This window comes from Canis lupus, chromosome 23 (assembly GCF_011100685.1).
Source record: "Canis lupus familiaris isolate Mischka breed German Shepherd chromosome 23, alternate assembly UU_Cfam_GSD_1.0, whole genome shotgun sequence".
NCBI lineage: Eukaryota > Metazoa > Chordata > Mammalia > Carnivora > Canidae > Canis > Canis lupus.
The window spans coordinates 38560329-38577072 of record NC_049244.1 but is presented as its reverse complement, the minus strand read 5'-3'; the positions used below and the strand labels follow the sequence as shown (position 1 = coordinate 38577072).

General features: G+C 35.4%; 1 protein-coding gene across 2 annotated transcripts in view; it reads left to right on the top strand.

Annotated features, from left to right (window-relative positions):
• XRN1 (5'-3' exoribonuclease 1) overlaps window positions 1–13419 on the top strand; it is a 103041-nt gene extending 89622 nt beyond the window's left edge. Inside the window, exons 38-43 of one of the 2 annotated variants that reach the window (XM_038571103.1) lie at window positions 140–321; window positions 1937–2050; window positions 2145–2247; window positions 7108–7146; window positions 7509–7669; window positions 8510–13419. In XM_038571103.1, coding sequence (XP_038427031.1) covers window positions 140–321; window positions 1937–2050; window positions 2145–2247; window positions 7108–7146; window positions 7509–7669; window positions 8510–8809 — 899 coding nt within the window. In that variant the 3' untranslated portion in view covers window positions 8810–13419. The remainder of the gene's footprint in view (window positions 1–139; window positions 322–1936; window positions 2051–2144; window positions 2248–7107; window positions 7147–7508; window positions 7670–8509) is intronic. The other variant, XM_038571104.1, reaches the window with a different exon arrangement.
• The last annotated feature ends 3325 nt before the right edge of the window (window positions 13420–16744 follow it).

Here is a 16744-nt window from a genome sequence, read left to right as displayed (position 1 = left end):
AACGGTTCCAATATTTTGCTTCACAGGAGATTCCTCTTTTCACGTTTTAACAGTTTTCTGCTTGCTATCTATAAAACCTTATAGTAATTGGATACTTCAATATAACATTTAATAAGATATTCTTTTCTGTTTTTGGTAGCTTCTTATATGAATAAGCCTCACAGTACTAGCGAATACCATAATGTTCAGTCTATGGACCATGTGTGTTGGCCTGCTTCCAGCCATATCCCTCCTGTGTCCACATCAGTAACTGAACTTTCTCGAATTTGTTCCCTTGTTGGAATGCCACAACCAGATTTCTCCTTTCTTAGAACACCACAGGTATAGTATATTACTGTTCCATTTATAAAGTTCTTTAACACTGAACTTAAATAAATTGACTGAAAATCTTTGGCTAAAAATAATATAATGGAAAAAAATTTTTAAATAAAATAATAATATGGAGCTGACTTTTTTTTCTTTATGAGCAACATAGACTTATATTTCCCACTATGGGTCACTCATGTTTATCCCAGAGCCCACAGAGATGAGATGCTGACAGAGAGGAACCTGGACAGCACATAGCCTGGACAGATTGATAGAGCTAGGGATCTTGGTCTGCTGCTGTAGACCAAGTTTGGGCCTCATAAATTCCCACCTTTTTTTTTTTTCTTTGAGGACCTTCAACAATTTTTGTTTACTTGTGTTCTGTCCATATTAACTTTTAGAAATTGAAACTGGAAAACACTAAAAATACTTATTAAAAATAACTTTTCAAAAACTTAGTGGGAAGAGTGGCAACTGCTCTACATTTTTGCATCTTTTCCATCCCTAGCCTAACAGAGAAGCTAGATTCTCATATTTGCTTCTTATTATCAGTCTCTTGTGCTGTATTTTGGTTGAAATACACAAAGAAAAATCTGACCCAAACTGATTGATAGAGAAAGGAAGAGAATTTTAATAACTTTTTCAGATAATGGATATTTTTCACTACTACATTATAATGTGATATTTTCTTAGAAGTTAGTTGCAATGTGGAATCTAAAGCTATATCAGTGAATTTTCTGTCCTGTTTATACTTGTAAGAAACTGAGAGTGGAAAAGGCAAATAACACCTTAATACTATTATGAAAATAGTTTTGACTTCAAGGACCTCCTTAAAGGGTTTCAGGGACCCCCAGGATCCCCAAAATGTACCTTAAAAACCACTTAACTACAGGGAGGATTGTTTTATCCTCTTCATATCCAAGTTCTTGATATAGTCTCACTTAAAACAGAAAGCAAACTTAAACTAACATTATTACATAAAAATGACTATCTTTTTAAAAAGTAGAATTTTAAAAAAATTTTTGTAAGACAAAAAAATGTATAAGTTATAACTTAAATGTGAACATAAGATTGGTCATTACTGCTAAGTCTTTCAGATTTTGGCAGTTAATTCATATTAATTAAATATCTGTTTGTGGAAGGGAGTCAGCAAATTTTTTTTTTCAAGGGCCAGATAGTAAATAATTTAGGCTTTGTGGACCATATGGTCTCTGTCACAACTACTCAGCAAGGCTGTTAAAGTATGAAAGTAAACATAGGCAACACATGAAAGAATGGACTCGGCTATGTTGCAAAACAAAAATAAAAACACCTTATTTATAAAAACAACCAAAAGGCCTACAACCCTTGGTATAAAGAAAAAAAAATTGTTGGCTTTCATTTGTATTAGGATTTTTGACCCTTGAGCTAATTAAAGAGCATTTTATTTTATAAGCATTGCAAGATAAGAAAACAATTCTAAAATTTTTGCAGGGCAATCCAAAACTTAAACCGATCATCCTTTTTGGATTTTTGAATACTTTTTTATAGACTGTCACATGAAATTATTCTGCTTGTTTAGACTAAGCTTGAGGGGAAGACGTAAACATCCTAGACAGATAACTTTACAAACATTCATATTCTTTTTTAGACAATGACAGTTTGCCAGGTAAAGTTATCTAATGGCTTACTGGTACATGGACCACAGTGCCATTCTGAAAATGAAGCCAAGGAAAAAGCTGCACTTTTTGCTTTACAACAATTGGTAAGAATTGATCCTGACTTCTCTACTAAACTTTTAATTAATCTCTATGGATGTTTTTGTTGCATGGTCTTCTAACTTTTAAATACTTCCATAGGGCTCCTTGGGAGTGAATTTCCCTTTGCCTCCACCACTATTTCCAAATTATCCTCCTGCTGTACCACCTGGAACCATTCCTCCAGTTTTTCCTCAAACTACTGGTGAGATATTTGGCTCTTCTAAATATTTATTGAGTTACTATTTTTAAAAAGTTATTTCAAGTGCTCATTTCAGCAGCACATATACTAGAAAGTTATTTTAAGAAGTATCATTTCGAGGAAACCAAAAAATTTATCTAAATGTCTAGGGAATGAAAGAAGGAATTGTGGCTCCACTGTGGCTAAAGTAGGACTGTTCTTTGTTCTGGGCAGTTCCTTAGTCCCCCGTAGCTGCCACCAGATGAATTTGGATTTAAGTCAGACACCAAAACAGAAAGAAAACAGAGGTAGAAGGGATAAAAAAACAGGTAAGGCTTGGAAGCTGTGGATGTGAAAGAAACTACCTTTGATGATGAAGGAAATGAAGAATGAAGGAGTTTTTAACCTTACTATGTATCCCTCAATATTCTCTCATAACTGTCTTCCTCCTTTAAATGTAGAGCCTGAGTTATCAACCAGGTAGCTCCCTGCTTCCTGTAGCCATTTGGGGTCTTCGAAATGTTCTGAGGGAATGAAAAGGTCACTGGAATCAGGATGGTTTTGTCTAGGCTCTTTTATTAACTGACTTTGAAAAAAACGTGTAACCTTTTAGGAACTCCATTTTCTTATTTATGCTAGGCTGTGTCCAGGATTTCTTTGAAATCATTTTGTAATTTCATGATTCTAAATCTTAAGCTCATTAAACATGTCTTTTTATCATTGCTTTTTCCTAATAGCAGTTGGCTTCTTTATATCCTAATCATCATCATTTTAAAACCAATCATTTGTTTATTTGAAGTTTAAAAAATTTCTTTTCTGAGCCTACTATATGCCAGGTATTATTCTAAGACCTCTATATATCAAATCCTCACTACCAGCATTATAAAATTTAATAATGCGGGCAGCCCAGTGGCTCAGCGGTTTACTGCCACCTTCAGTCCAGGGCCTGATCCTGGAGACCCGGGATCGAGTCCCACATCAGGCTCCCTGCATGGAGCCTGCTTCTCCCTCTGCCTGTGTCTCTGCCTCTCTCTCTCTCTCTCTCTCTCTCTCATGAATAAATGAATAAAATCTTTTTAAAATGTTAATAATACTGATGAAACAAATTATCTCTTCTCTTTGCCCAAACTAAATGAAACTGAACAATAAATGATTTTAAAGATGTAAATCTACAAGGACAGATAAATGAAAGAAGAAATATCAGCAGATTAGAAATTTGAAAAGAGTTCCAGATGAGAAAAGCAATTGAAGGAGTAGTAACTAATTTAGCAGAGTAGGGATAAGTTACCAACTAAAATATCTGTAGAAGATAATACAAATGAGTTGATGAGCAGCTCATCCCTCACAAATCCCAAGAGATTCAGAACTTGGAAGTGTCAGAAGCTAACAGAGCTTCCGGTGAGACATGAGCTGAAAACAGGAGGATTGTTTCAAAGTCTGAATATGGAAGAATGGGACTCTTCTGCATATCCTTCCCCTATACAGCCATGCATTTGCCTCTTCAGACAGAGCACTGGAGGTATGTTCTGCAGAGGGCTCCATAGATATGGGGATACCAGGCACAAAGTAGAGTATAAGACTGATAACTAAGATTAAAGTAAATTTCCTTTTCCCAATCCTATTCTTAGTTTGTAGCCAGCCATAGCTGATATAGGAAGTGGAAAGATGGTTCTTTTCAGAAATTCATTGAACTCTAAAGAAAAGACCTGGTGGAAAAAAAAAAAAAAAAAAGACCTGGTGACTTAGAAGATATTTCAACCAAAAGAGTGGCTTGCTACCAATGAGAAGTAGATCTCTTAGGACTATCCTAGAGAGAAACCCTCAAGTCATCTAACCCCTTAACACAAACACTGCTTCTAATCACAGTTTTAGTGCCTTACTCTTTAATATGAATAGATACTAGACTGTGAGAGATCCTGAACATTTTGGGAAAAAATCTCTAAAATTAAAAGAGCCCAAAATAAAGACAAATGAAAGGAACCTAGACATAGAGATAATATAGGAAATAAATAAGACTTCAAAGATAGTTCACACTTAATATTCTTAGAGAGATAAAACAATATTGCAACTAAAACAGAAGAACAAGAATGTAAGGGGAGAGAAAGAAGAATAATTGGAGAATAGAACTAAATTGTTAAGTTGAAATTTTATTTTATTTTATTTTTTTTTTTAAGTTGAAATTTTAAATTCCAATAGATAAAGCCCTAGCAAAGTCAAAGAGAGAATAGGGGCAAAGTCAAAGAGAGAATAGGGGAAAATCAGAAAGAAGGGAGATTTAGAGGAAGAGTGTACAGATCCAATACCTATTTATTTAAAGTTCCAGACCAATAAACCACAGACAAATAGAAAGGAAGAAAGCATCAAAGAAATAAGATAAAGTTTTCTCTACTAAAGGACGTGCAACTCTAAATTGAAAGAGACACCAAATGCTTAGCACAGTGAATGAAAAGAGATAGATTGCCCTGAAATTGAGAATACCAGTGGTAAAGAGGATGCCTGAAAAAAACTGGGAAACAGTTGAGCATTGAATACATCAAAATTCTGAGTCAGAATTTGTTTTATCTTAGATTTCTCTGTATAGCCAAACTATGAATCTCGTGCAAGGTAGAATACATTCTTAGATGTGCAAATCTTCTTATGCACCCTTTCATAAGAAGCTAGAGGTTTATATGCTCCAGCAAAACAAAGTAGTTCTGAGAGAGAAAGAAAAAGGAAGAGAGGGGAAAGAAAAAAAAGAAAAAAGAAAAGAAAAGAAAGAAGAAAGAAAAGAAAAGGGGAGAGGAGAGGAAGAAAGGAAGAAAGAAAGAAAAGAAAGAAGAAAAGAAAATAGAAGAAAGACCATAAGACGAAACCACAGGAGGCCTAAGTATACTTACACAGTTTACACAATGAATGGAAGTCCCAGGATGCTAGCAGGTCTAGAAAGTAACTAGTCCCAATTGGAAGAGCAGAGGGAGGTCTTGGCAGGTAAGATAGTTATCTGATAGATGGGCAGCATTTGGAAAAACATTACGGATAAGTACATAGACTAAGAAGTTTTAAAAAGATAAAGTACTTTAAAAAGATAAGTACTTTTAAAAGAGTGAAAAAAGCTTTACGAGAAAAGAAAAACATAATCAGAGTACCCTACTTGGCTCTGTAATTACAATATCTACACAACCGCATACTGTAAACCTCACATATATTTAAACAAATATTGTGATAGATTTATATTGGAAGGACAGATCAAGTAGCAAGGATGGTATAAAATAATTTTAATTTTAATCTACTTGAATATTGATCTATCTTAATAGGAAATCAGTAGACCTAAAAATGCCTAATATTGAAAAATGTAGTAGTGTAAACAAATTATTGAACAGTGGTGGAAATAAACAGCTTAAATGGTTAAACCTGGGATAACCTGCTGTATTATGTAGAAAATCTTTTTACTACAATATGTATGTACTATTTTGACTCTTTAAGAAAATGTAGGGCAGCCCGGGTGGTTCAGCGGTTTAGCGCCGCCTTCAGCCCAGGGCCTGATCCTGGAGACCCGGGATCGAGTTCCACATCAGGCTCCCTGCGTGGAGCCTGCTTCTCCCTCTGCCTGTGTCTCTGCCTCTCTCTCTCTCTCTCTCTCTCTCTCTCTCTCTGTCTCTCATGAATAAATAACTTTTAAAAAATCTTTAAAAAAAAGAAAATGTAATTTGCCTAAGGACCTAAGCTCCTAAACTGGCATTAATTTAATTTGACCTTTTCACTTTCAAAACTAAATCCAGTAACTATATATAAATTTTTAGTGTAATTAGTATATGTAGGTTATGAGAATGTAGTATCTAAAAGGAATGATTGTTTCTCACTTATCAATATTTTATAGCTTGAAATTTTTACCTTTTTCATATTAATTATTACATTTATCTTCATTACTGTATCATGTTTATAATATTGTATTTCTACCTACCAAGAAGTTTAAGGTTATAATTGGAATTCTTTTGGTCTTGTAATAGGTGCCCCCCAATGACCCAATTAAAATTCATGGTATAGGTAAAAGCCAAGAGATTTCAGTGTTAATCAGGGGGAAAAAATGAATTATCAGATTAACATTTTAAAGTTATTTTATAGATTTCTATTTTATGGTATTAAAAGTCAAGCTCTACGTTGGGCATGGAGTCTGCTTAATATTCTCTTTCTCCCTCTGCCCCTGCCTCCGCTCTAAAAACAAATAAGCAGACAAACAAAAACAATACAGACTGCTTGGGTTCCTCAAAAAATTGAGAATAAAAGTGATCAGCAATACCACTTCTGGGTATTTACCCAAAGAAAACAGTAACACTAATTCAGAAAGATGTATGCACGCTTATGGAAGAAACCTGAGTGTCCACCAGAATAAAACAGAGAAAAACAAATGCTATATGATTTCATTTATATGCAGAATCTAAAGACAAACAAAACAGAACAGACTCATAAGTGATGGTTGTCAGAGGAGAAGGGTGTGGGGGTATGGGCAAACAGGTGAAGGAACCAAGAGGTACAAACTTCCAGTTAATAAACAAGGCACAAAAATGAAAAGTACAGCAGAGGGAATATATTCAATAATATTTTAATTACTTTGGTGACAGGTGGTAATCACACTTACCACGGTGAGTACTTTGTAATGTACATAAATGTCAAACTACTGTTGTACACCTGATACTTATATAGTATGTCACCTGTATTTCATAGGCTCCCCAGGTGATTCAGATACTCAAATCAGGTTTGGAAACTACTGGTTCAGTAGCTTTTAATAAGAAACAAAATGTAATTTTTTTTGCAATTACAAATATTAGAATAGGGAAAAGAAAAATTCTACATGTCATATGAAAGTGATCAGATTTCAAGACTTGAGCTTTTTTGGTTTTTTTGTAGGCTGGGATCACTATGGAAGCAACTTAGCATTGGGGGCAGGTGAGATCCTTAAGATTTCTCTCTTTGTGTCCTGACTTTTCTCCCCCAAGGGACAGTGTCATGATCCTTTTAATATTTTTAATAGTATTAAAAATATTTCTAAAGCTCATATAAGTATATGGTACTATTGACCTTTGTAAGCCAGACAGCATAATGACAAGCTGACTTAACGTAGATAGTTCTTGGTCCTAAGGGGGATTCCCAAGGTGGAATGTTGTAAGCAAAATTAATCATAAGATAAGTGTATGTCCTTTGCCAAGATGAAAAAAAAAACAAAAAAGAGTAGCAAAGGGAGATCTTAAATTTCAGGGTTTTGATGATACCATTTTAATAAAAAAGAAATTTTCCATGATTCTTAACAGCTAATATAATGCCTTCATCATCTCACCTCTTTGGCTCCATGCCATGGGGACCACCAGTGCCAGTTCCTGGAAAACCCTTTCATCATACTTCATATTCTGGGACCATGCCCATGGCTGGGGGAATGCCAGGTGGTGTGCACAATCAATTCATACCTCTACAGGTGAGACCTCAAAAGAGAATTACTATATTTTTAGGAGAGTTAATTTTTTAATGCTTAAGGACTATTGAGAAAATTCTGTTTATTTAATTATTATTCATTCAATGCCAACTAGAAGCCCAGTACTGGTCTGGGTGCTAAGACTATATATTATGACTGGTGGTCAGGGTTCCTGGCTGGCTCAGTTGATAAGGCATGCAACTCTTGATCTCAGGGTCATGAGTTCAAGACCCACATTGAGTGTAGAGATTACTTAAAAAAATAAATAAAAATATTTTTTAAAAAAAGAATGTATATTATGACCAACAGTGACCAGTCTGACCTGGTCCCTGCTATCTCAAGTTTGTGTTCTAATAAATAATAATAATTACAGGGGATCCCTGGGTGGCGCAGCGGTTTGGCGCCTGCCTTTGGCCCAGGGCGCGATCCTGGAGACCCGGGATCGAATCCCACGTCGGGCTCCCAGTGTATGGAGCCTGCTTCTCCCTCTGCCTATGTCTCTGCCTCTCTCTCTCTCTGTGTGACTATCATAAATAAATAAAAAAAAATTTAAAAAAAAAAAAAAAAAAAAAAAAATAATAATAATAATTACAGCAAATAATATCCTTTTCTAGTACAAAGTGATTTTAATATATGTAACTATATTATATAAATTTTCTTTATATTTAAGTTACAGAGAATTTTTAAATTTCATAACTAAATTCCTTTAATTTCTAAAGTCTGATTTGGAGATTTTAAGTGAAAGTCACAAGTCAGCATGATTGACAGATATTAGCAACATGGTTTATGACACTAGTTTTTTCTGTGTACATTGTTAATTAATGATGCTTTTATTCCTTAAAGGTTACTAAGAAAAGGGTTGCAAATAAAAAGAACTTTGAGAGTAAGGAGGCCCAGTGTTCTGCTACCCCACTTCAGACTAGCCAGCCAGGGTCTTCCAATGTCACCAAAGTGATTCCACAGGAGAGTTCATCAGCTTCCTTAAAGTCCTCTCAGATTACTCAGCCTGCATCTTCTTTTCAAGTTGAAGCTGCCTCCCAAGGCCATAATGTGTCTCACCACAAGTCAACACCAAGCTCTTCTTCAAGAAGAAAATCAAGAAAACTGGCTGTCAATTTTGGCGTTTCTAAACCTTCTGAATAAATTTGGTACTTGGAATTAAATTAATTTCTTTCCTTTCCACTCACCTTTTTAGAAATCCATATCTGTGTCTCATTAAAAATTAGAATATGCTATTTTAAAATAATATGTTTCAATTACAAATTTTTTTCAATTAAAAATTTTTAATTTTTCAGGCACTTTTCATGCTATATCAAATTGTGCATCTTAAACATGTGCAGTTTGTTTTACATCAATTATACCTCAGTAAAGCTGTAAAAAAAGAAAAACTAAATTAAACTTTGCATTAAAATAGTATCAGTGGACTAAGCATTAAAATGTAACCACTCTAACTCTTGGCCTATCATCTTTAGAAGTATCCTGAACTATGAATTAGACATCGTAGTGCAATAATAATATAAACATTTTTACACTATTGAGGGATAATTAAATGGAGCATGAAAATTGGGCCTCAAGTGTAATTTACTGAATGTGGATTTTATTTCTCTTTTTAATGATGTGACAGGTTTGTCAGGAGAATGGCTGTTATTTATAAGTATTTTAACTTACATTTTGTTGTCTCTGAGGGTCCTTTAGACCTGCTGTGAAATGATCACACTTGTTGTGGTGCTGCCAGTTTTGCTTTATTCTAAATTTTGTACCAAAGCAACTTTAGAATACTGAAAAGAGTATTTCATTTAACTGCTTAGAACTATAAATAGCGATCTAGATTTGAGCAATTAATTACAATTTTTTAGATTATTCAAGAACCAGCATTAGAAATTTCTAATAAAATTAAGTTTCAAAATCTACAGGGTACAACAACTACAAATTAATCTTCTAATAGAATAAAGTAAAATATATTAATCATGTTGTTAGTTGAAAATAAATGGTGTTATTCTTTTGTATAGCTTTTTACCTGCTTCCTCAAACATATATGAGAGCTCTACTGTTTGATCCGTGTGTAGTGCTTCTTGGGACTGATGAAATTCTAATTTTTTAAAAAATTCTAAGGTGTGCTATTATACAGGCACAATCAGTTTGTACTTTATTTACATGACAAATGCCTGTCTCATTCTGTTTCCATATTTTTAGCTTTATGCTGAACTGTTTAGTGACTCTGGCATTTTGTCTTTGCATGTCATGTGTGGGTGTGTATTGTTCAAGCTGTGGCTGTTGAAATTATTTTAGAATTTATGAAAATTTCTCAGTGGTACCAGGGCCTGAGTTTTTATGTGTGTGTGTGTGTGTGTGTGTATACACACACACACACACACACACTTATCCTTTAGTTTTTGTGATATGCTTATATTTTTAAGGAAGTAAGTTATCATACTTTTTTAAAAGGTAAGAACCATAATGTTTCTATGAAGCTGCTTATTATTATATCCAGTTCATTTAATTCATTAAAAATTCTGCCATGAGTCTTAGTCTCTTTGTTCTTTAAATGCTGATATTGAACTAAATGGATTCCTTTCTCTAACTGCTGATTTCAGAGTTTCTCTAAATGTTAATAGGATATTTGTATATTAGTAGTGCCTTTAGTGAGAGATAAATGTTCATAATCTGTCATTTATTATAGTCATGTGAGTTTCTGTGATTTTATTTTCTATTTTCCAGATTCAGATATATTCATTGGTTCCCAGCATTTCCTTGTTGGGAATGTTTATCTGTAGTGGGATCTTGAATAATGAGGCTCAAATAATTCTCAGTGTTTGTCCTGAGTATCTCACAAACATGTATTTGTTTTGAAAAGGAAGTCTCTATTATGAGAATACAATACAAAAAAGTTAAATTGTGACAATAATGTTCTGTTAACCTCTTACTACTTTAAAATGTGTAATAATTTTCACCTTATGTACCTGTACAAATGCCAGCATTCAAGAATTGCCTCACTCATCACTGCTATGTGGCCCCTCTGAGAACAGTGCACAAGCAACATCTTTTTTAGAGTACAAAGGAAGTAGCATGTGCCATCTTCTGAAAACTCCAAGAAAAATTTCAACAAGCATATTGCCACTGAACCCATGAGGATGTTTCCCCAGTGTTGGAGCAAAGTGAACTGATGATTCTACATAGATAGGCAGTAAAAGTGTTTTCTTTTCATTCCTTCCTCCCTTTTTAAAATAAACATAGCATTCTAAAGGTCAAGATTGAAGAGAGATTAAAATAGGAAAGAGCTCGATAATGACTAGATTAGTGGTCAAGTCTTCATCGCTATTCCTTTCCTCTTGTAGACCTATTCCAAATGTGGGCATGAGATCAATAGGAGGTCAACAGGACTTGTGCCTCTCTGTGGAGGATGTACGAAGCAGAGATTGTTTTTAGCTCATGATAATCTTGAGGAGACTGGATTTGTTGATAGTTTGGGAAACTTGTAATTTTTCCCTATTGGATGGGGCAAACTCAGACCAGCTCAAAGTTTAGAAATATGCCCTTTCGACTATTGAAGCTGCTGTAAACATTCTGTGAAAGCTGTGGTCTGGATAGGGCACAGAAGAGCAGAGTCCCCACATTGCTTCATGCTTCCACATAATCAAAGCAGTTAAATCTAAATATTCTTATTCAGTAATTTCTCTTTTTTTAGTGCATTAAGTGAATTTTGAAATTGGTTCTTCTAGTCTCATTGTTCCTTGTTACAATTGCCTGCAATACCTGAGTTTTATAATTTGACAAAATGTGTTAATTGATTTAAACATCATGTAGACTAAAGTCTTAAGCATCTGAAAGTCATTTGCATGAAACAGTAATTTTGCCATTGTGTGTACCTTGATTTCAATGTAAGATGTTCCTTGCAGGGATAAGTAGTTCTTTTAGAACTGAAAAGATAAGGTTTGCTTTTTTTCTTTTGGGAAAGATGAAGAACTCTTGATGCAAGATTTTCTGTTATTTCTTTTCCTGTGATCAGGTATTTGCTTTCGTTTTAGATTTCCAAACTAATCTAGAATCTTCATTTTAAGGGGAGGGGCAGTGAAGGAGTTGGAAGAAGGAAACCAATTAAATAAGATCTATCTAATCACTGCATTTTCAGGCTATATTCTATCTTTCTAGCTCAAGGAAATAGATAAAGCTGCAGGGGCTTTTTTATTCACTCACTTTTTAATCATCTGTTCTATCCGAATTAATGAATCATACATTTTTTCAGTGGTTGTCTAACTTTTACCTTAAGATAGATAAAACTGTCCAGATCTCCACTGATCTAATGTGCTTTGTGTCATTGTTCAGAGCATCTTTTTTAAAGCAACAGTGTGCAATTTCCCAGCTTTTTGAGCTTGCTGTCTTTCTTAGGATCATCTTGCTTCCAAATTAGAGTTTTACAATGGAGGAGAATTAATTTATTGGAGAGATATAATCGTAACAAGCATTCTCTACCTTTTTAAAAAAATTAATCACTGAAGCTCCTTTATCATTTTTCTAGAAATAATGATAGTTCTCAGACTGCCAGTGTTCTTTATGTATATGTTTGTAAGCTTTGTCAGTAGAAGTCTTTTTCACAGGAGCTTCCTTTCCTAGTTGGGATAAAGCTTAAAATTCCAGTAATGAATATTTTTCAAACTGACCTGATTCTTATTTCCATCAGACCTCTCCATCTTCCGCCAGGGAGCAGTAAGAGACAGCGTTGAAACAAATAGGCAACAGTGCCTCGCCACTGTAACCATACTAAGTTAACAGCTCAGATATCACTAATCTTTTTTTTTTTTTTTTTTTAGAGAGAGGGAAAAAAATGTATAAAATAGTTTTAGTAATTAAGAATATCAGCAATCCATAGCTGCTTTTGTGTTTGTGTGTATGTCAGTGAACCAACAATTATGCCTTGCTCAATCAATGCATTCAGCCATCTCAAGTGCAATTTGTGATGGAGACTCTGGTTTCCAGTAGATAGTTTTACATAGTTAAACCTGTAAAAATTAATGTTTTTCCAACAGTACACCCATTGCTATTGATTTCAGCAATTGGTATACTATTAAACTGCTTAGGCCAAATAATTAAGTTTATGCAGATGTTTTAATAATTTGAAGCCAAATTCTCATACTGTTTCTCATGAAATAATAGGACTGAGAATTTGGTCCACGGTTTGCTTTAAGTTATTTTATTCCTTTCCCTTTACAGCTAAGGGGCTTTTTCCTTTGTTTGGGGATTTGGTTTTTTGTCATTTTGTTTTGCTTGCACCTAGTTGCTTCTTTGAGGGCTTTCATCTATTTTAATATATGAGTAATAAATAGTGTGCTGTGTCGTCAAAGTGTTCAACATTCTGTTCACTTAAACAATATAATTCATACATATATACCTTAATTCATTTCTTTTCTCACATAGCTATTTTATAAGTAACTGGAATTTTTCATTAGATCTTATACAGAGCAGTATTTTATTAAAAATTCAAAAGGGAAGACTTTTATGTGCTCATTTTGTAGTTTTTGTTTTTTAAATATCTTTACATTGTCTGCAATTAAAGTGTTTTAAACTTGCATTGGAATGGACTCCGAATGTATTTTTGTGTTGTTAAGTTGTACATTTGTAGATCTCTAGCATGAAGTTAGCCTTAAAATGTTGTGCAGAAGGATTTTAAAATATAAGAGTCACTGAAAGAATTTAAACATCTGTACATGTTAAATGCTATATGGATTTTAATTAAACACTTGAGAATGATTTCATAAGCTGTCCTTGTATATTTGCATTAATATCAAAAGTAGAGACATTACAATATTCACTTAAACCCTCTATCTCTTTATATCTGTATTTTGAATTTATTCATTTAGATAAACTGACATAGCATGATTGGTGGATAAAGTCTGAAGATTGTAGATTCAGATGGCCACTGTTCAAAACCTTTCTCTAGTTATTACTAGTTGTATATAAGTCGTTATCATAGTAGCATTGCCAAGTTATATTAACGTCTAAGCCTCAGTTTCTTCATCTTCTAAAGGATGAAAACACTCTTTGTGTTATTAATATGTATAAAGCACTAGATACATACTAGGTGTATTACAAATGTTAGTAAATAAGGATTTGTCCTGTGTATATGAAGATCTGTTGACTGGCTTCCAAACACAGAGTTCTTGTTCTTCACTTGGGCATCTGGGAGACTCTTCTCTTTCTGTTCTTCTTTTCCCTGTCACAGTCCTCTCTATGTCTTTTCTATTATGCAGGGGAAGGTTCTTAGAGAGCCACAGAGAAAGAGGCTTTAATTTCTACTCATACTTCTGGGGAATCCACAAGACAACACCTTGCTAATATTAGCCAGGTCTCACAATAGAACTCTGGTGCATTACTTTACCAAAGTCTCCCAATGGTATGGGTCAGAAGGAGTTGGAAAGAAGGGAAGAAAATTTCTTCCTACTATATCTGCTTCCATTTCTGCCCAATAAACCTCAGACTGCCTCTACCACTGTACTTCACTTAAGACCCCAAGTAGTCATCACATCCTGATACAGTATTTGGGCCCCTGATCCAGCAGGAGGCCTGTGGTCTAGGCTCACCAGTAGAGACTTAGCTATTTTTCCTCCTCATTCCCCCAGACTCTCAGATCCTCATACTGAGATCCATAGTAACCACCCCTGTTCACCCCAACTCTATAGCATCATTGGTGCTCCCCTCCAATCTCGGCACCAATCTTTTGACATGAGCATCAAACTAAACAAACCAAAACCCACTCAGGCTGGCTTAAGGAAAGTAAACTTGTTGCAAGAAATTAAGGCAATCTTACAGAATCTAATCCAGGAAGTACAATCAGGCCTCTCAGGAACTGAACCTTAGGCGGTTACTGTCCAGTCTGTGGTCTCTGTAACTCTGTAGATCAGGTCACTCATCTGTAGTAGGGGGTGGGCAGGCCATTTTGAGAAACCACCCCTACTGGGCTATGAGTTGATAAGGAAATGCCTACCTCTCTAAGACAGTTTCTTAAGCAACAGCCACATCCTGGGCCAGCAGTCCTTACAGTTTTTACATAAAAGAAGGTCTGCAAAACAGTTTTACCCTAATAGCAACCAAAGCTCACTATAGGACCTTGCAAACAGCTTTCATAAAAGGGTCATCCCTGTTAAACTTCAACTTGGAAAATGATTGCCTTTAGAATTTTCCAGTGCTTTATGGGGTCACTGATTACTACAACTGTAGGAGTCTTAGCCATGTTTCACTGAGTTCCTAGATAGAGGGTCAATAAGTAAGTCCTACTGATATGAAATGTTTACTAAGTGCCTAATATCCCGGGCCAATGTTATTAATGGTTTACATAGATGTCTTCTTTAATCCTCATAACCCTATCATGAAGTAGGTTTTGCCTCTGCAATAATCTGACTCTAAATCCTACACTCTGAATCACTTTGTTATACTAGAAAGTTCAGGTTTCATAATCAAGTTTTTACATCAACACTGTATAGTTAGTTTTATTATGAATTTGCTCCCATTCATTTCATTTGCTATTTATTGGTATTTTTTTTAAGATTTTATTTATTTATTCATGAGAGTCAGAGAGAGAGAGAGAGGCAGAGACACAGGCAGAGGGAGAAGCAGGCTCCATGCAGGGAGCCTAATGTGGGACTCAATCCCAGTTCTCCAGGATCACGCCCTGGGCCAAAGGCGACGCTAAACCACTGAGCCACCCGGGCTGCCCTATTTGGTATCTTTTAAGGGCTTCGCACAAGCATAGCATTAACAAATGTTAGTGAAGCCTAGTCTTGACTATCTTGACATAAAATCAGTAGAAGAGAAAGACAAGTGAAGCACCAGGCACAGTATAATCAGTACACAAGAAGGAAACCTCACAGGCTGGGGGGGGAAAGTATCACAGTTTCTTTTCTGAAGTTGCTAAGTCTCAAAGGACTTCAGTGAGAGGAGGAGACTGATCAGGACTAAGATATGTGTGGTGCTGAATAAGAGAGGTCAGAGGTAAAAGGGAGGTGAAGGTAGACGCTAGATCGTAAAGAACATTGCAGACCATTTTAAAGTATTTGAATTTCATCCTAAGACTGTCTTAGCCAAAGTTGTTTTATTTGGCATAACAAAATCCCACTTACACTAGCTCAAGATAAAATGAGGGTGAGAATAGAAGATTTATCATATGGATGCAGGAAAAATGCCTAGAATCCAAGAGCAAGAACACAGCTGAGCTTCAAAGGGGCCTGGTCCAAGAGCAAGAAAGCTATCAGGAACATGAATATATCTACCTTTTCTAGTCTCACCTCTGCCTAACACTCATGGCTTCCATGTTCCAGCCATACATTGCTTCAGTTCCAGCAACCAGCCTAGGCCTAGCGTGTCTCTATCTCAACTCCAAATGGGCTGAGTTTGTGTCAGATGTTCACCTCTGCCTAGGCGCAACACAAACATGGCTGCCGTGGCCCATTCCTGTGGAATAATGTTCTTTAGAGCAAGAAGGGTTGGGATGGGAAGACATCCCCAGAAAGCTCTTCTGTTCAGAGCTATTATGATTTTAAGAAGGGATTATGTGCTTTCAAAATGAAAATGGGTGGCATTATATAGACTAGAGAGAGGAAATCCTAGAAAGCTGTTTCAGTTAATCCAAGTACAAATGAAGCAGCTGCACCAGTTCTTAGAGGCTCTTCTATTCAATATGTTGGATATCAAAGTGAAAGAAGACATGTGGAATCAGGATCAATCTCTCAGGCTGACCCATTAATATTTTATCAGAGAGCCTCTCTGGTGCATTGCACTTCATGGTGTATTTGTTCCCAGAGCCTTTCTGAGGAGAATTACCTGCTCCCAGGACATGACCTGCTAAGTCTCTTTTTTGTCTAAGAAATATGAGTTATTTCCAGGAAGTCTTTCTCAGCCTGATAACACTTCCTAGAATGTCAAACAAATATTGACTTCTACAACCATATTCATAGATTATCAGGACCTTAAACTCCTATTTCTTACTAAGAAATGTATCACCGGGTCAGAGCTACTCTCAACCACGAGGTCATGAATGGCAGTGAGGTACTCTGCTTATTATCTTAGAACACATGTTCTGCAAAAGAC